We start from the raw sequence: 20908 nt of genomic DNA, 5'->3' as shown, positions 1-20908 counted from the left end.
CCGGTGCGGCCGGCACCCCCCACGCTACGCCACTGGGCCTTGGATGCAACTTCCGGGGTTGTTGGAGACCCCACAGTGCAAGTGCCGGGCACCCACAACAATTTTTTTGGGTGCTACACCTGCCCCTCAGGGCCCCCCTATAGTTGGCACCAGTGGTTCTATTTATAGTTCATTCTCCTTTTAGAGAATAATTTCAAAGCCTGCCCTGCCCACATTAGCTTCTGTAGTATACATACTTCCATACCATATAGATATTTGAAATCCCACAAGCACCTCTGCCCCGTCAGTTAAAATAAAACAATAATGCAACTCAGTTGATTTTGAGTGCCATAAGAGGAAGGTAAATCGCAGCAATTTACTGCCCTTTTGTGGCACACAAAATCAGCTATCTGAGCTGGCTTTCTCACTCTGCCTAATGGTAGAGCTGGCCTGGGGTACAGAAAGGAATGTGTTGTTCTTACTGATTTGTTTGGCTGTCTCCATTTGTTATTCTGATAGCTGTGTGTGTGTTCCTTTATTGTTTATTGATTTTTCCTTAAGGTATACAGTATTGTTAGCCAACTTGAGGCCATTCAACAGAAAGGCAGGATAGAAATGTTTTAGTAAATCAATCAATAGACGCCCCATTGATTCCGGTGGGGTTGTTCCAACGTTGTGCTTAGAAACAGACCTTTAGACTTTTCTGACAGAAATAAAAAATGTATCAGACTGTCCGAGACATTTGTCTTTTCTTTCTTTACAAAAGGCAGATATTTCTATCAGCCATTGCAAGTTTAAATTGCCTCCGGTATTAATATATTGTGCATGCATATGCACACGGTTTCAGAGACTAAAACTTTCAGTGTGCTGTGTATATGTAATGCACGCACACATAAAAAACATACATATTGGTACACTGCTGCTCCCTACAGGACAAAGTGTTAAACAAGCCTCTCCCGTTCTCATCCATTACGTTTTAAATATTTTTATTTTATTTTATAATTACTAGAAATACCAAACTGGGTAAGCTTAAGGGTGTGATACAAGCTAAGTCTTGCAAAATGACTGGAGCTTCATTTATAGTTGTCTGTGTTCAAGCTAGCAGATAAATATTGGAAACAAAAAGAAGTACAGTACTAACGCTGGATGAATGGATAGTTTTAATAATCCTATTTTTATCTAGACGAGCAAATTCCGCTGCGTTACCTTCCATGCACCGCGCTGAAATCCCAGCGATGTGCACGCTAAAGAGCGCTCAAACCCACTCTGTACATGCTCAATGGCATGCTCAAATATTTACTACTAGTCACGCTCGGGCTGAGACAACAAAGCCCTTGGGAAGCGTAAGCTTTGCACAAATTAAGCCAAATTAAGCCGCCTTCCTTGTTTACTAGCCAATAGCAAGCTGGGCAGCTGCGCCCACAACAAACAGGCTCGGCGGATCACAGCAGGTGGGGAGGCTTCGCCCCTCGGAAGGACTCCCCCCACCGCCCCTCTGCTTCAGAACTACAACTCCCAGGATGCCTCGCGGGACCCTGAAATGGCGTCCCTTCCGCCCGGGAAGGGAAGGCAGAGCAGGGCCCGGGCCGCCTGGGGAGAGGCGGGGTTGGCCTCGGAACGGAAGCGGGTTCCTCTGGCAGGCAGGCTGGCAGGCAGGTACTACAGGTCAGGCCGGCCGGCCGGGCCCGGTTCCGGGTGCCACTGACTTGGCGACTGAGGAGGCGGATGAGGAGGAGGAGGAGGAGGAGGAGCAGCAGCAGTAGCAGCAGCGCGGGAGGAGAGAAGATGGCGGCGGACCGGGAGACGGAGGTCCCGGCTATTGACAGGAGCTTGCTGGAGTGCTCCGCTGAGGAGACTGCCCTGGTGAGAGGCCTCGCGGGGAAGGGACGCCGAGGGAGGGGAGACCGAGGCGCTTGGCCGGCCGGCCCGGGGGTGGGCGTCCGACCCGGGCATTATGAGGCCCGGCAAGGCTGACAGGTGTGTGGGTTGGGACGAGGATAGGAGGAGGGAGGCTGTGAGGGGATGCTCGGGGCTGCGGGCGGAGAAAGAGGCGAGGGGCCGGAGAGGGTGGGGTGGGGTGTGTTTTTTTTGAGGGGGAGGTTAGAGTTTGGGGGGGTGGGCAAACACTCGCTCCCCAGTGATAGGGGGTGGGGAGCCACGTCCAGTGAAGCGGACACGCATGTTGACACGCAAAAGAAGAAGGGAGTTGAGAAGACAAAAGCTCGGCGAGCAAAAAAAGAAAGGGGGTGTTGCGCGTGACAAAAGGTTTTATTGCCTATCGGGGAAAGCGGGAGGGTCTTCGCTGCTTGGCGTCGGAGAAACGGCGAGGGGGGAGGGAAGGGAAAAGCAAGTTTCCCAAACCAATAAAAATGGTCTGCGAAGTTAGGCAAGGAGTTGTGCCGCAGTGCTACTACCGAGTATGGATCGAGAGAGCCCTGGGGTTGATTTTTTCCCCCCTTGATGCCTCTGTGCTGCTCCAAAGAGCAAAGCGGCGGGTCTTCTGGGTCAGGGGGAAAGGGTCGTGTGAAAGACCCTGCCAGGTTGTCGCGGCGAAAGGGGGCAAGAGCGGTGACCCCTCTGTAAGCAGGATCGGTTGCATGCTGTCCCCGACTTAACAGAGAAACGAGTCCGTGGTAAGTTACGGACTTGATTCGAGGGAGCACAAGTCAGCGGGGTTAAACCAAACTGCGATCTGAAGTGCGCTCCTTTTTTATTTTTATTTTTTGGGGCTGCTTTTTCTTCTCCAAGGCTATTGGGAATGGATTCCTTCCTGCAATAAATTTTGGGATTGATCTCTTCGACTTGTATTTAATTTGTAAACAGAGCTTCTGGTACCAGTCATAAATAGGCTATGGTGGTTGACATTAAAATATTCGGAATATTCTGTGGCTTCGCACTTTCCCTCCTCATCTCTAAGTTTAAAGTCATGGGAAATGGCAGGTGTTCTCCCATCTAAACCACTTCGTCACAAGCCTCTGTGTCTGTAGCGTTGCTGAGGGTATAATTGAAGAGTCTTAAGGGCAGGTCACTTCTATCTCTTTGGGGAATATTCCTTCTAGTTGCCCCTTAAACAGAACTCATGTTTTTTTAAAAAAAATAGCTCTGAAATTGTTCATCTGATCCATCTTTTAGTTCATATGAGCAGCTCTGGGAAGCAGAGAACAATTCCTTCCAGTCAAATAAGTTGCCAGACTTTAAAACTTTTAACACTCCAGTAATACATGAGCAGCCTAGTGAAAATTTGCAGTTCCCTGAAAGGTTGGAGAATGTATAGTTTGATGGAGTGTCATGGTGTAACTTTCTATAGATGGATATGGAGTTAAGTTTTGACATCATTGTGTTCCTTTTGTGTGCTTCGTAAAATATAAGATGAATTAGATGTCACAAGTAAAAAATGTTCTAACAGCCTGTTCATTTTAGCACCTCATATGACCAGAATTCTCTTATAACATGTTAATACTTATAATTTTATAACTGAGCTCCTGACTTCTGTTACCAAGTAAAAAACTTTCCTCCCAGGACTGAATTTTAGCGTTTTTTGTTGACGTCTTAATACCTTCTCATAGTACTCTCTTGTTAAGCTCAATAAATTCACAATTGAGCTCAGGAGTATCCTGTGTAATTGATAATCTTTATATTTAGACATTTTGAATCTAGTGCTTGCAGATTTGGTTCTTCCCATACCCACAACCGTTTGCAGGATTGACACATAGAATTGTGTACAGTAATTGGAATCTGTTGCCCATTGTGGGGCTTTTAGAAATATGGAGTCTTTTATAGTCCTCATGGTAGCTATCAGTAACATGTTAAATAAAAGTTTTTAATTATTTAATAGATTGGTATAGAAAATTGAATCTTGTTTGTATGTGAAGCTCTTTTTTTCTCCTGTGGAGATTTGAATTTTTGTAGGGAACTTGTGGTAACTTACAGTTGCCTTTTCTTTTTCTGTGAACAAACAATGTTCTTATCTTTTGCATCTTGCACCCTGTTTTTAAAACAAAGGAAAGTATATCTTGTACTGTAGAAGGCAAACTTGTAGCCGAGACACTCCTGTGTAGTCACCAAAGACGTCTAATATTAAGTTGTGTTTAACTTTTCTAATGTTATCACAAACTATGCTTATGGAATTGTTAAAATTAAATGCTTTATATCTTTTAAAAATATATATTTTATGTGACTAGTTTATTATGATTAAATGTTCTCTGAGTATACTGTACATAGAATTAAAACCTAGAAAGAATATAATTACAATGTGGCTTTAATTTTTATTTGAAATTATAAATTATTTGCACTTAAAAATACAAGTATTTTATCTGTGTAAAAAGTATCATATTTGAATCTGTAAGCATGGTTATAGGATTTTTGCAGGTACCGTATGTTTAAATATCATAGATAAACATTATTATGGCAGTAATCCTTTTGAAATAAATAGTAACAACTAATTGGTACATTTGTTTATAGATAATTTGCTGCTGTTGTAAAAGCAATATGTGGTTCACATGTTTTCAGCCCACTGATTAGTGATGACAAAAATAGTACTTTTAACCATTAATGACATTGACAACCTCATTTACATATTCTGTGTATTTACTGTAAACGATACTTTAAATCTACTTCATTTAAGGTTGTTTCTTAATCAAAGTGATTGTTTTTAAAAAATCTAAAATCAATGGAAGTTGAAGTTCTTGAAGGTGATTAACACTGTTGGGTATCGAGGTTAACAATAATTGCACTGTTGCATTTTTAGTTGTACTTTTATGTTAGTTTTTCCACTAAGAGAAATTAGAAAGTGGACAAGGTTCTACCAAGAAGACATTGGCTTGGATTCAGTTTAGCACTAAGTAACCAAGATTAACTTGCGCTGTTACTTGGCACTATATTAGATGAAAGCCATGATTCAAATTGTTTAATTCAGACTCTTTAATTCTGGCTAAAATAATTTACATGCAGAAGTTGATAATTTTGTATTATTCCAGCCTGACCTATCCACAAACACATTTATACAAATTATATGGCAATTCCTTGGCTTCTGCTTTGAGTTTACTTAAAAGTGCTATACAACTTCATCAGTAAATACATCAGATGATCTGATTGACGTATCAAGCTTTCCAAGCTAGAGCTTTTCCCCTTATAATTAATTTGTGTACTTTATGCATAATAATAATAATAAAAATAAAATAAAATTATTTATACCTTGCCCTCCCTGGCCAAAACTGGATTCTGCATTCTGAATAGGTTATCAAGTCAAAATATTTCCAGAAAATAAGTGAAGTATTGGATGGAGCTGTGAAAACCCATGTTCTTTATTATTATATTTGTTAGCCGCTTTATGCAAAAAAAGTCTCAAAGCTAGATAAAATACAAATAGATAAAATCAAATAGAAACCAGAATGTTTAAAATGACATACAGTATAAAATTCCTGAAATGCTCATCCAGCATTACAATAAAAAGGATGAGTCCTACCCCCTTCCATTGCCAAAAATGAGCCCCAAAGAAGAAGCTAGTTTTGCAACCAGCATGTCTAAATATTAGGTTAAATTTTGGAAATGGCAAGGTTCACTCTGTATAATGTTTGGCAATTCCAGGATGAAAGTAATAGGAATTGCCCATCACCTTTGTGCCCTGGGCTTGTGAAGTTTGAGAAGAATTTGGATGGTTTCTGTTAAGAAAGAGATGCTAGACTAGCTGGATCTTGTCTTGATCCAGCAAAACAATTCTTACGCTCTCTTTGTTAATGGTGGGTGTACCAAATTATTTCATTCCTTTACCGCTGAAAAATACCTGCGCTAATCGGGAAGAGCTTTCAGAATAACTTTCATACATTTCTGTCAGAAGACAGCTGGATCCTTCCTGCATTGGTATGGTTGCTTGTTGGGGAATAGTCCCTTGAACCTCCTCCCCTATTTCAGGTTGAGCACAGTTGTGCGGTGCCACTTAACATTTTTTTTTCTCATGCAGGCACAGCATAAATGTCAAGCCTGGCAAGTGAGGTTACTTCAGGCCAGGCATACTGAAGTTGAATCACTTTGTGTTCCTGGCATGCCTTGAAAACCCACTTGCTTATTCTTTGTTTTTTAATGAGTGTAGTTTTAAAAGAAAAGCAAATGGGCTTTGAAGCCATGTCTTCTGATTAACACTTTAAAAAAAAAATCTTTCAAAGGCTTCCATTCCTTCACCTTGGCTCTTTTCCACTCCACCCCATACTAAATGTAACACCATCAGCAGAATTCCATTGAGGAAAACTTTAAAAGCAGTAAAACTTTTAGAGTAAACAGGATTAATACTACAGATTATGAAACTGTGGCAAGAAGAACTTCATTGACTTCTCGTGGCTGTTGCCAAATGCAGTTTTTTTTCCTGGGCAGCGCTCTTATCCAAAATGAGGTTGTTTACAAAGGTTTATGGGTTTATTTGTATGTAGTTGCACCTTTCTTTGAAAGGTTTTTGAAACTACCAATTTTGAGGCAACAGCCACTTTTCAAAGGGTCCTCCAGCTAGATGTGCAGTTTGACTTTAGACTTGTATTTATTGTACATCTCTGTGTACGCATTGCCACATGGTAAACTACTTTGAAACTTGCAGCTTTTAAAAGGAAAAAAGTTGACAACTGATTGGTCATGGATATGCTCTTGGATATGCTTAAAGCATCTCTCTGGACTGTAGACGTTAAAATTGACTGAATTTTATATTGATAGTTGTAGAGATGTTATACTACATAGGAAAGTTCTACTACCACTGTAGTATTTTCATAAAGAAATATGCTGGAAAGCTATGAAATATTTTTTAGTTTGAGATGTTTGCTGATGACCTGAATGGGTTGGGTATTGTCTCTTATCATGTGACAGAAGCAGGAGAGCAAAGAACTTTGGGAGGCAGTGCTAATGTGTATTAACTTTCCCCCCCTTATAGAAATGGCTGCAAACACCTGATCTTCCAAAAGAAATATACAAGCACCTTGCCTACTATGTACCCAAAATTTACTGTAGGGGTCCTAATCCAGCCCCACAAAGCGAAGATTTGCTTGCGCAACAGGTTTTGCTGGGACCAATGGAATGGTACCTATGCGGTGAAGACCCTGCATTTGGCTTTCAGAAACTTGAGCAATCCAACAAACCTTCGCATCTTTGTGGCCGGGTGTTTAAAGTTGGCGAGCCTACATACTCTTGCAGGTAACTAGTCACTAGTCACTTCTTTTAAACTGTCAAGCCCCTTAACAGTTGAATGATTTGAGCTTTATTTATTTATTTAAAACATTTTTAATACCACCACTCATTTAAAAATTGAGGGCAGTTTACAATAAAAGCAATCCAGTAAATCCAGTGAAAGCAGGTTCCCTGCCCAGGAGCTGTTGTAGCTGGCATACCAGTTAAAGTTGAAGAAAGGATATTTTTGTTTTTGTTTTATTATTGAAAATGCTAATAAACATTTAATAAAAAAAAATAAAAATAAAGTTGAAGAAAGGCAGCTACATGCTGCAGACGGTTGTAGCTGCGTGGAAGGTGGTGTGGGAGGTTGTAACTGGATGTAGGATTTTGGCAAAAAACGCCTCCTCCCCTTTTTCCGTTAGGTCCCAACTAGATCAGGCTACATACTCACGAGGGCACAATTTGATACCCTTGTTATATCTGATCTCTGGTTCCAAAGAACAGCAAAAACCCAACCTGTTTGGGTTATTTGTGGCTGCCATTTAGTACTTTTTAATTCTTTGCTTTCTGGGCAGGTAGTGGTTTTGAACTGCAGTTTTTGTTTCTCCATAGCTTTAGTCCTCATAGTTTCAAGTGTCATGAATCTTTGGAATTTCAGCAGCTCTTTCTGAAAATTGGGTGTCAGGATTGCAGGAGTTGTGGTGGGTTGTCCATACTTGAACACTATTTTCCCTCTCTCCCTCTCATATAAATGCATAGGCTTGGGTCCCAAAATACATACAGAACTTCCAGATTTAGCAACTTGTCAGCCTCCCCAGAGAAATATAGGGTTGTGTTCAACTAATTTTTACTGAAGAGTAGATTCATATAAATTAATGAACACAACTAAGTTGGGGCCATTAATTTGAATGGGTCTACTGTGGGGGGACTTCAACATAGCACTATGGGAGTTGTTCCATCAGTGCAAACATTTCAGCCTGTCAGAAGGAACAATCTCCCCTCTCCTCCCAATCACCCACTGTTATAGCAGTTCTCCTCTAAGCCACCCATAATGAGCACCATTATAAAATTTAATCCTAATTTCTGTAGTTTTAAAAAAGCAATCAGAAAGACACACTCACATGCAAAAAAACATGACTTTTCACCACAGGTATAGGGCGATATATGATTTCAATAAATAACGACAACAACAACATAATATAATATTTCCATCTGCATAGAAGGTCCTAGGTTGTGTCCAATATACATTACAGGCTTTTTCTCAAGCAGTTGACAGTTCAATCCTATACAGATCTTCTCAGAAGTGTCCTATTGAATTCAGTGGAGCTTGTTTTTAGTTAAATATGTATAGAAGTTCATCCTAAACATTGTGTAGTTGGCCCTTTTATTAACATGTTTTTCTACTCTCTTTTTTTGTCAGAGATTGTGCAGTTGATCCAACTTGCGTGCTTTGCATGGAATGTTTCCTGGGAAGTGTTCACAGAGAGCATCGATACAGGGTTAGTAAGCCTATATGTGATTTTAGAGATGTCTCATTCAGAATCAAATTTGTGACTTGGTCAAATCAAATGAGTGTATATTTTATCACACTTTCCCCCCCTGTTGCCTTTTCCTCTCCTCCCTCTCTCTTCCCCCGCTCCCCAATGCAAAAGTAGCATTACAAAAGCTATGAAATTCAGTATGTAGGAAGTACTCCCACTTGCCTAGGCAGCCCTGATGTTTTCAAACAGATCAGTACTTTGAGTAACATTAAATGTTGCGGCTTTCAGAAACTAAAAGTTTGACTTTGAAGTTCATATCCTTAGATTATAGGTGTAAGTGTAGGTAGAAAGGCTTAATGAGAGTAATCACAGGCGATAAATGAATGCGTCAACCAGTTATGACACAGCAGCAGCCTTATTGCTCACAAATAACTCAGCACTGTTATTTAAAAGAAGAAAACAGCATCTTGAGTATATCCCTTTATCACTGAACATATGATGCACTAAAGGCTGAAATTAACAAAAAAATAGGTATTTTGGCTGCAATCCTATGGTCCCAGACAGGGCATCCTAGGGACCATAGGATGTTTCCGTTCCCCCTGTGAGGGTGGAGGCAGTGGTCCAAACTCATGGGAGATCTGACCTAGTTTGCCCCCCTCCAAGCTGTCACAGGAACCTCTACAGCCCTATCTTACCAACATTGAGCTCTGAAACCAGTAGATGCTACAGAGATGGGTCAGTGTTCCCACTCCCTTGACACCCCTTCCACACACACACACACACACACACACACACACACACACCAAAAGCAGAGGGAATTAATACCTCAACCCAGGAGCCGGCTCATGTTCCTTCCTATTGGAAACAATAGGAGATAAATCATTTTTGAAAAAACAGAAATGGGACAGGTAATATGGTGCTTCTCTCTCTCTCAGCCTGAGGCCATGTGCCCAGTAGGGCTCTGGATTTGGTGGTTTGTTGATCTTCAGTCCCCCCCTGGCCCAACTTTTGGATTTCTTTCCCCTTTACAGAAATTATCAGGGGTCTGCAAATGTTAATTCCTACTAATCAGCTTTGATAATCCAGTTTTGATGGCACAACAATGCAGATACGTTATTTATGTTATCATGTTTGTTTTTCTAAGGATGGTTTATATATGAAACCAAACAAGTCATTAAAATACCACACCACTGATAGTCTGAAGTTATGTAGCTCAGTCTTTGTATACTATAGGTTGAATTATTTTTATTTACTTTGAACCTGAAATTAATCCCATAGCTTTCGTCAGGCATTTTACCCCTTTCAGATTTTGTTTCTCTACACTGCCACCCCATAATATGCTTCATACAAGTTCACATGTTAAACATAATAAATTGCACACTTAAAGTAAGGGAAAGGCTTCACTCTCCATTCCCCTGGCCTTATCTTTAAGTTGGACCTGGTTTTGCTCTGATTGCTTAACATAGATTATAGACTCATAAAATCGGCGTTGGAAGGGATCCCAAGGGTCATCTAGTCCAACCTGCTGCAATGCAGGAATCCCGCCCACAGCCGACCCTGGGTGGGCTTGAACTACCAACCTTCTGGTTAACAGCCAGATGCACTGTCTCATTAGAATAGCTGCTAACTGAAGAAGAATAGGATAAGATAGTCCTTATCTTGTTATCGCCTAATTCACTTGCTGGAGCAGGGGGAAACTTTCTGTAATTTATTTGGGAAGTGCATTTCTTGAAGTATGTAAGTTAGCAGAACTAATAATCATAAGGCCAACCAGTCAGTATTTTCCATAATCTAACCTAAAATTGGAACTGGTTTAAGTGAGTCATGCAATAGACTCAAGTGACTCTTGTTCTTTCATTCTATACAATAATTCCTATAATGTATGATTCTAAGATCATGTCTGCTGATTTGTCTGTATGACCTCATATTTTAGTACAATAGTAGGATCTTCTCCTGTAGGCATTTTATCACGAGTAGAGGCTTGAGCTGGAACCGAATCTATTGAATCCTTGTTCATAAAAAAGCACGCAGGACAGACCTGGAGAATACGCCCTGCTTAGCTCTAAAAGCAAGGAGAATTCTGCTTGCTATAGCTCATATCATTGATTTGCCCTTAGTTTGAAAGGTAATAATGACTTTCCTTCCCCTCTGCCCTTTCATAAGACTTGCTGATCCTTTGGCACTGGGAGCAGCCAGCTGTCAGGGCTATTACTGGAAGATGGAGCCTTATTCTGGTGGTGAGCCCAAAGGACATTCCTGTAGTCTCTGCTCCATTGAGTATAGGATTTGTTATACAAAATTTAAAGCAGCCATTTAACTTAACATCACAAGGATTGAAAAACCACCATGAATCATAGTCTCTCAGGTCTTTTTCACTGTGTCCCAGATTGCCAATCAGTTTTGAATAGAAAGTTTACCAGCCTGGTTTTCATTTATGAAGCATACTTTCTTGTTCATATTTATTTTAAAATAATGCTGTAGATGACAACATCTGGTGGAGGAGGTTTCTGTGACTGTGGCGATACCGAAGCTTGGAAAGAAGGTCCATACTGCCAGAAGCATGAACATAACACTTCAGAAACAGAAGAAGAGGAGGTAAGGATACACAGGTTTTGAAAATTATTTTGTGCTGTTGCTCAGGTAACTCCGGTTTGGACAGAGAGCAAAATTTGAGAGCCCACTCTCTGGCCTAACTCTAGGCCCAGCAACGCCACCCACATGACATCTTTGCTTCCTCCTGTACAAAGCAGGAGGGAATGCATCAAGATTGTTATTTCAGTCAGGTGTGCTTTATTATGTTTTCTGTATTTAAGTATCTTGTTCTTCACTTCAGGAGCTTTTAACACTAAAATGATTTTTCTAGTCTTTCTAGCAGCCAGATCTCATATAGACTAGGGCAGGCATAGGCAAACTCGGCCCTCCAGATGTTGTGAGATTAAATTCCCACCATCCCTGACCACTGGTCCTGTTAGCTAAGAATGGCGGGAGTTGTAGTCCCAAAACACCTGAGGACCAAGTTTGCCTATGCCTGGACTAGGGTATAAGAATTTTCAAATAATTAACTTGGATGTGTTAAGCTTCTTTTAGCTGTAGGGGAAACTTTAGAAATTATTACCTCGATGTTAACACTTTCCTCCTTTTTTCATTTTAGGATCCTCTTGTGCATTTGACAGAAGATATGATAGCAAAAGTTTACAATATTTTTGCTATCATGTTTCAGTATGCTGTAGATATTTTAACATGGGAAAAAGAAAACGATTTACCACCTGGTTTAGAGACAGTGTAAGTAAAATTGCTGTTGAACTTCCAAGACTGGCATAGTTCTTAATGGAAAAATGTTAGCTGCATCTTAATTCATAAATGACATTGTGTGCCGCCTAAAAAGAGTTGCCAATGGTTTAGTCCTGTTGAAATAAGTGTGACACACATTTACATCACATCAGTTTCAGCAGGTCGTCAGTGTGATCATTTTCTATGGATTGCACTCAGTGGATATATCTTACTTGAGAGGTAATGCTATTTCGCTCAGTGGGACATAGCTTTAACTAAACATGCTTAAAATAGCTGTTCCTTGAGGCTAAAAGGGAAATGTTTTAATACACTTCTCTAAAGAATTATATTGATTTTTTTCTTATTGAAAAGTCTGTTCTCTCTCCCTCTCCTCCTTTATTTACCAAAGAAATTAGTGGTTGGGTTTTTTTTGTAGAATAATGCTTCTTGCCAATAATATCTAATGCAATTTGGCACTGCTATAGTAAGCTAATGTCATTGAAAATAAGTGATAGGATCCAGCATATCCCGCAGGATAATATAATAACTTGGATCCAGAGAACATAAAACAGAACTCCCCCTGTTCCTCACTACAACTCCCTCTGCCCCTCCCCAAGTTGCTCCTGAAGCTTGGTAGTCCCTGCGGGATGGTCCACAGAGGGTCAGTTGGATTGGGAAATTAGAGGAATTTGGCAAGGCTGTCATGTACAGGCAGAAGTAGTTTTCCACTCACGCAAGGCACAGTAGTAAAATTAATCACAAGAGCCCTCCGTCTTCCTATTGCTGATTCAGTATCTTTCCTTAATAGAGATTCCAGTAAATAGAAGTATTGAAATGCCAGAGAAAAGACCTTGATTGATTTAAATTAATTATATTCCTTATTCGTAATACTGTCTTTACAGTGAGAAGACGGATACTTACTTCTGCATGCTTTTTAATGATGAAGTCCACACATACGAACAGGTTATTTACACTCTTCAAAAAGCTGTCAATTGCACACAAAAGGAAGCCATTGGTTTCGCAACAACTGTAGACAGAGATGTAAGTAAGCTCTTTAGACTTCCATTGAAATATTGGATAAAAATGATTAAGCTTGGTCAGTTTAAGAGGATTTAGTCCTGTAGTTCCTTCCATATTTCCTTCCTGCTAGCTGATCAACCGTTTACCTTATTTGGAGAAATAGGAGCTAGGCAATTTCCAAAGCAACACTGGAGCATAGTTCATTAGTTCATTCCTTGATTATACTTGCTGCAATTGGCCCTCTTGGCAGCTGCATACTTGATAACATACAGTTTTGCTCCCCCACCTCCATTTTGCAAATCATGCTGTGAAAGTTGGGACACTTCCTTCCTGGATGCCTTCCCAGCCTGAGATTCTTTGGCAATGCTTTAGCAAGTTAACTTCACAGTGAGTCTCTGGGAAAGCACTTTTTAAAATTTGAGAAAACCTCCTCTCTTCTTACACCATCCACCAAGAAAATATATTTTAGCCATTCTTTTCTAATGTAACATAGAGGCAAAACCTGTAAAAACAAAGTGAGGCTCTCCCCAATCTTTGTAGCACTGAATATTTTACAAGCAACATTCTCACTCTGAGGCTGAAAATTGATTATGGAGGGTGTGCGGCTGCTGCTGAAATCTGAAAAAAATAAAAATAAAAAAGACCGGCCAGAGGGAAAGCACTAGCACAAGACACAAAAAAGAGCAAATCTCAAAATTATGCACAAAAATCAGTGAGTTTATTGCTCACCAGTGTGTTTTGGATCAATAAACTCTTTCTTAAGGGTCATTCAACCATTTCCCCCTCATGCAATAATCAGACTGCATGTAAGGTGGCTTAATCGGGTTTTTTGAAGGTTGGGGGAAAACACACCCTATGGTTGTATCTTAAATATGTCCCTGCATTCACAGAGGCTCTTGGCTCCGATAAAAACCTCCTCTCTCCCCCTTCCAGTTATGGAAGCCTTTCCTGGGGTGTAATTTAGGATAAGTATTTAATGCATGAAACTCAACTAAAACCAAAATGGGCCTCAGTCTAATTCAGGGGCAGGAAACTGGATTTGCCTCTCTATAGCCCTGGTTAGCCTTAACCACCCAGAATGATGTGATATCATACGAATATGTTTCTCTCTCTCTTAAAAATACCGTTTGTTTGTTTGTTTGTTTAAATAAATCCCAGCTCAAAACATAATTTAAGGTATATATTTATCACAAGATTGTGCATCTTTCAGAATTGCTGTGGAATTTAATAGTTTTGTTTGCTTTTTCATAGGTGACATTTGCTATATCAGCAATAAATGCAACTTACATGATAAACATATGTGAAGCATATCTACATACTGCTTACTTAAACTGAACATATAACATTTTAATTTATGTTAGTTGTGTTAATATGTGCTATTTAGCAGAAGTCATTGTTAGTATAGGGTTGATTTAATTCAAGCAGTCTAATTCAAGGGTGAGAAACATAGGTGACTTCAACGTGCAATCAAAACATATTATTTAAAGTTTTAGTTATATCTTTAATTAGGTGTTAATAGCCATGTAACTGTTTAACAGGGACGCAGGTCAGTTCGCTATGGAGACTTTCAGTACTGTGACCAAGCCAAATCAGTGATAGTGGTAAGTGACATTGCTTCATTTCCCTTAACTGAATGGTATATATCCTTACTTCATTATAATCAATTCACTGTTATAGCATATCTGCCCATTAACATTTTAAAACTGTATGTGACATTTTAAGAATGTTAAGGAAATATTAAATGTGTCTGATGGAAGTGGCAGCATGCCTTGTAAGTCACTTGCCTGATGGTTCTATCATTCTTCAAAAACTAAAAATTGGCACATTCTACTTTAAAATTGTGGTAACCTTCAGATTAGATTACTGCAATGTATTGTACATGGAGTTGCCTTTGAAGACTGGAAACTAAATATAATTCAGAGTATAATTGCTTGACTGCTAAGTGGATATTTCGTATTGGGATGACAGCTCACAAGTGCTTAAAGTGTTGAATTGGCTCCCAGTCTTATTTCCAGGCAAAGTTCAAAGTGCTGATGTTTTCCTTCAAATTGCTATACTGTTTGTGAGTAAAGATGCATAGGATTGAAAGGGAAAATGTATATTTTCAGCTCAAGCCTTCCCTAAGATTCTGGGGGTCTAATGAAGAAACCCCCGGTCCAACCTGTATGACTCATGCTAAGAAGCAAAGTTCAGCAGATACATCTACTGGATCAAAAATTGTGTATTCAAAAGAGCATAGCCATAATGTTTCTCTGCAATCATCACTGAATTACATGCACAATGTCCAAACTAGACTGGGACCTGCATTGTGGTGAATAGATACTTGGCACTTTTGGCCTTGACTGTGTCATTTAATTGCATGATGGGATTGAGGACTGAAATCTGTTGTTGGGAAAGAAGCCTTGAATTCATGGTCTCCCCATGCTTCTCAGACAAGTGATGTGCTCTCCATCTGCAGTTACAGATAGTTGGAAGCCCTTTTTCTGTAGTCATATCTGTCAGAGCCAGAAAGGGTAAGGGAAGTTGAACCTACATGTGGTAATGGACTACTTTCAATTATTCCTAAGGCTGTTTGCCTTGAGTATTAGAAACAGAATTCAAGTTTTACCATTCTTGCATTACAAAATATAGACATACAGTACTAGATATTGGGAAAGCTTGTAAAAACCATGAAAATCCAGTTGCCTGGGATTGTTCTATGTCTTAACTGTATAAACTTGAAAAGTGCTGTGTTTGGGGGAAAACCTGTTAATGGCCTCTCTTTTCCCTGCCCTTTTTCCTTTCCTTAAGAGAAGTACCAGTCGCCAGACTAAGCCGCTGAAGGTTCAAGTTATGCATTCATCTATTGTTGCTCATCAGAGTTTTGGTTTGAAGCTTCTAACTTGGCTTGGCAATATTATTGGATATTCAGGTACTGAAATTTGACACACTTATGATATAGCTGAAAGAGAAAAGTCATGATTGAAAAGCAGAAAATTCCTCTTTCTAGGGACAGAATGATAGACTGACATGGTCTTGTGGACATGGTACAAACATAACAAAAATATATTTGTTCAGGCTTATTGGTCCAGTTTACTTAAAGCATGAGGACGAAGCTACTTGTGATGTGGAAAGTCCCTGAAAGAATCTCCCAACATTATTTTCCTTTCCTAAAATGAGCCACAAGGGCACCTGAAGTAGCGAGAGTTTTATATTTCTCCCATGCTATTTCTTGACTGCACATCATCCTTATCCCTGAGCAATTTCAGGTCCCACTTGTCTGCTTTCTAAAAATGATTCTCTTCTTACATCACTTAAGCTTTCTATGTTGGAGACAGCCTATTCTGCAAGATCATGCATATCTGTAGTAAATTCAAAATAAAGATGAATGCCTTCTATTTTAAGAATGTGCATGTTGGGGATTTAAATGTCTTACGTACAACTGAGTTTTATGCACAAAACGGATGATTAAAGCAAACCAGTTAATCCTTTTGGTTCACGTATTACTGTTTCTCCTTAATTAGATGGCCTTCGAAGAATATTGTGTCAAGTTGGCTTACAGGAGGGACCAGAAGGAGAAAACTCTTCTCTTGTGGATAAACTAATGCTATCCGATTCTAAACTCTGGAAAGGTGGGCTATTCCTTCTTGTTTTAAGAATCTACCTGCACCACAGTCTGGTTGCTGGGAACGCATCTTCTTTCACACAGCTAGAGCAGCCTAGATAAATCAAAGCAAAAAGCAGCTTTGATGAGAGGGATGGGCACAGATGTTAGGTACTCAGATACAAAATTCATATATCTTCATTTACTCCTTGGTGGAAGTCTTGGTGGAAGGCACCGTCAAGAGGAAAATGCTGCTCAGGATATCATAAGAAGCAAGGCTAGAAGTAATGGGGCATTGATCTCTGCCAAGCTCAATCTAAGCCATACAAGCATCCACACCTCTGAATCTCTGGAGCAGCAGAGCTGTAGACTGTGGGTGCTTCTTAATGCTGTGCTATGTCTTGCTATGCTTCCTGTGCTCTACTGTGCAAGGCTTCCCCCTTTTGGAGACCTTCCCACATGACTGGTGTAAGATGCTGCTGCTGCATAACAACAACGAATTGATTGACTGACTGACTGACTGAATGACTGTTTATTATTTATATCCCGCCCATCTGGCTCGGTTTCCCCAAGCACTCTGGGTAGCTCCCAACAGAATATTAAAAACAAGACAACTTGTTATCTTGATATCTGAAGAAGTGTGCATGCACACGAAAGCTTATACAAAGAACAAACTTAGTTGGTCTCTAAGGTGCTACTGGACAATTATTTATTTTTTTTATATATTTCGATTGCGTCAGACCAACACGGCTACCTACGTGAATCTAAAAACAAGATAAAACATCAAGCCTTAAAAACTTGCCTAAACAGGGCTGCCTTCAGATGTCTTCTAAAAGTCAGATCGTTGTTTATTTCCTTGACATCTGAATGGAGGGCGTTCCACAGCGCGGGTGCCACTACTGAGAAGGCCCTCTGCTTGGTTCCCTGTAACCTCACTTCTCGCAGTGAGGGAACCACCAGAAGGCCCCCGGAGTTGCTTTTTTGGTAAAACAATTCTTTTAAGGCTGCAATCCTAAACACACTTAATAGGGAGTGAGCCCCACTCAAGTTGTTAGGACACCTTATCTTCATGACAACTTAACAAAATGATTTAACTATTTCAGTCTCTACATCAGCACATTGTCAAAACTTGATGATTGCTCTAAAGTTATTTGGATGATGCTGTCATATAATAGTCCTCCACATTGATATATATCTTTATTTTTTTAAACAACAACAACAGGAGCTAGAAGTGTGTACCATCAGTTATTCATGAGCAGCCTACTTATGGATTTGAAGTACAAGAAGCTCTTTGCTATCCGATTTGCAAGGGTGAGTAACTTTCTTAATGAAAAATACTTTAAAATGCAAAGTCTGACTTTTGAAGTATTATTATTATTATTATTATTTATACCCTGCCCACCTGGCTGGGTTTCCAAACAGAAAATTAAAAGCACAATAACACGTCAAACATTAAAAACTTCCCTAAACAGGGCTGCCTTCAGATGTCTTCTAAAAGTCAGATAGTTGTTTATTTCCTTGACATCTGACGGGAGGGCATTCCACAGGGTGGGCGCCACTGCCGAGAAGGCCCTCTGCCTGGTTCCCTGTAACCTCACTTCTCGCAGTGAGGGAACTGCCAGAAGACCCTCGTAGCTGGACCTCAGTGTCTGGGCTGAACGATGGGGGTGGAGACGCTCCTTCAGGTATACTGCGCTGAGACTGTGTAGGGTTTTAAAGGTCAGCACCACATAGTGGAACACATAGAATGTTACACCAAATCAGGCATGGCCAAACTTGGCCCTCCAGCTGTTTTGGGACTACAACTCCCATCCTCCGTAGCTAAGAAGACCAGTGGTCAGGGATGATGGGAACTGTAGTCCCAAAACAGCTGGAGGGCCACGTTTGGCCATGCCTGCACTAAATAGTAACAACCTGGTGCCGAAGGCTCCTTATGCCTTTTGGAGTTCTGGGTTGTACATGGTATTCCTGCATGAAAAAGGACTGCCTGATGACATGATGTTTGGGCAGATCTGCATGTATTGTTTAGATGCGTGCACCAAGCTGGCCTCAATATTAAAGTCAATGTGGAAGCTTCGGATCAGAGCCTAAATGTGGAAATGTATATTCCTATGTGATTTGGATGGCACATGTTACCACTTTTGCTGGATGTGCCTAACAATCCAAATAAAAAAGCAGTTAACCAAGGTTAAACCAGGCGTAATGGTGAGCTCTGGCTTAATACAAGCCAGAATCATTGTGCTGAAGCTGGCAAATGGCTTGGGGAGGGGGAGGGAGGAGCTCTCATTCCTAGCTAACTGTGGTTTATGAAGCCTGAAAGATCGTCTGAAGAGGGCTGTTGTGTTGTGGAATGAAGTCAGGCGTCATTTTCGAATAACTTGGAGTAGTCAACCATGTAATCTGAAAAATTAAAATTACTCTTATACATTGCTCTGCTTCCCAAATATGACCTCTAAATATTGGCTAAACCCAATAACATTTCCTTATGATGACTTCTAACTGATGTCCTTTTGCTTGACACAAGTAACTGTTGCTATAATTGTGCTTATTAATGGTCTGGTAAATTGTGATATACTGCAAGTTTGTTTGCACTGTTTCTGCACAAATGCAGTTTTTAGTACAAAATCTTCCCATCGCCAGCTTTAAATTTAGTTAGAACATCTGGTCAGTGCAGATTAGAGGTGAATTTCCCCCTTGTTGTTTAGAATTATCGGCAGCTGCAGAGAGATTTTATGGAGGATGATCACGAGCGGCCAGTGTCGGTGACTGCTCTCTCTGTTCAGCTCTTCACTGTGCCTACTCTGGTGAGTAGTGGTTCCTTTTTTAAACTGATAGTTGGCACCCTTTGCCTTTTTTGCCTCCTTCTTTAATAGAATTATGAGCGATTGCAGAATGATTATGTGAAAGATGACCACGACAGAGAGTACTCAATTGCTGACCTTTCGGTACAGATATTCACAGTGCCTTCACTTGTAAGTACTTAAATGCTGACTGAAACTCTCTTTGCCCCAACTCCCACTCAGATCTAACATTAATAATTTGTTATTGTTTTATACACAGGTAATCAGTCTTGCATAGTATCATGGATAAAATACAGATCTCTACCCACAAGGAGATTACAGTCCAAAATAGGCAATGGAGGAAAAAACAGAGGGGAGGGGAAAGAGATTCCCTACTAGTACTTCTGTGATAGTATTAGATCACAAGACTCATTTATGTTAAATTAGTAGCTAGAGCATAATAGTTTCATAGTTGAATTCCTGTCCCTAGAGGATCCGTGCTTTAAGGAATGGGCAAGGCATTAGGTTGGTGCTTTAGTATACTTTTAATTCATACAAATATTCTCCGTTGAGAACTTCAGTGACAGGTACGGCTGCAACAGTTTCTCCTTTTAGTAATGTACCGAGCAATTAGAAATATTAACATAATGAATGAAGATACATGAAACATGCTTGTGTTGGAGGCATTTGGCAATAATAGGGAATATGATCTGACACGCTTTGAGACACATGTTAATGTCTTTTATATTTCAACTCTGTATCTCAGTCCAGTGAGGAGGTGGAATTGAATGAGGCAAAATTAGTTGTGCAAAGATCTCTGTATACCTGTAGGGCTCCAGTGCTATGCTTTTGAAATCGGATTAGGGTTACAGTGCCATAGAAATAACATAATTATGGGTGTGGCTATTTAAGGTGACTGCTTGAAAATTTCCAGTGAAGATTATAAAGTGCTGAACACAGTATGAAGAAAATGTACTCCTTTTAATGAGAAAAGTACCAAATGATCACTGTTAACTGATTCAGATATGTTAGACTGAATAAATATGGGTAATGTTTTGGTGTAAGGTTAAAGCCAACAGTTGCCTCAGTTTGCCTCAGTTACTGAAACATTTTTTCTCTCGGAAAAGATCCTGTGTACATCTTGGTTGAGATGTAAATAGATTGTTATATTGCCCAAGTTGGGTACCTTTTTACAGATCTGGTTAAAACCAAGTGAAGCAAAGCGGGTAATAGAGATTTAGAACAAAAAAAATCATGCCAATTAGTACTTGTATGACTCTTTTGTTTTCATATGAGCGATAGACAAAGCCCTGTCAGTCATTAAAAATACAATTCCTAGCTATAGATATGGAGTTGTAACTCTTTATTTTATCCTTCAAGGATCAGAGTATTCTCAGGTGATCTCCCACCTAGTAATTGGCTTTCCTGCCCAGACTGCTTTCGCTACAGAAATAGGACTACCTTATATACACATAAAATAATAATAATAAATTTTATTTATATCCCACCCTCCCCAGCCAAAGCCTGGCTCAGGGCAGCTAACAACAATAAAACAGTACAACAGTACAACACAACACTCTAAAATCATTCATTATAAAATTAATCCAAATCAAACCAATGGCAACCATTGGGCCAGAGCTCCGCGAAGA

At 40.1% G+C, this 20908-nt stretch overlaps 1 protein-coding gene across 3 annotated transcripts in view; it reads left to right on the top strand.

Moving 5' to 3' along the window:
- Positions 1-1548: 1548 nt before the first annotated feature.
- UBR2 (ubiquitin protein ligase E3 component n-recognin 2) overlaps positions 1549-20908 on the top strand; it is a 60809-nt gene continuing 41449 nt past the window's right edge. The window contains exons 1-11 of one of the 3 annotated variants that reach the window (XM_081903649.1): positions 1549-1842; positions 6890-7149; positions 8546-8624; positions 11088-11201; positions 11758-11888; positions 12779-12917; positions 14435-14497; positions 15687-15807; positions 16400-16507; positions 17702-17790; positions 19353-19451. In XM_081903649.1, the coding sequence (XP_081759775.1) occupies positions 1705-1842; positions 6890-7149; positions 8546-8624; positions 11088-11201; positions 11758-11888; positions 12779-12917; positions 14435-14497; positions 15687-15807; positions 16400-16507; positions 17702-17790; positions 19353-19451 (1341 nt within the window). In that variant the 5' untranslated portion in view covers positions 1549-1704. Of the gene's footprint in view, positions 1843-6889; positions 7150-8545; positions 8625-11087; positions 11202-11757; positions 11889-12778; positions 12918-14434; positions 14498-15686; positions 15808-16399; positions 16508-17701; positions 17791-19184; positions 19284-19352; positions 19452-20908 lie in introns of all 3 variants that reach the window. The other 2 variants (XM_081903647.1, XM_081903648.1) reach the window with 2 other exon arrangements.

This window comes from Podarcis melisellensis (assembly GCF_964234715.1).
Source record: "Podarcis melisellensis genome assembly, chromosome: 3".
Taxonomy (NCBI): Eukaryota; Metazoa; Chordata; class Lepidosauria; order Squamata; family Lacertidae; genus Podarcis; species Podarcis melisellensis.
The sequence above is the reverse complement of the archived record's forward strand: the minus strand, read 5'-3'. Positions and strand labels throughout refer to the sequence as shown.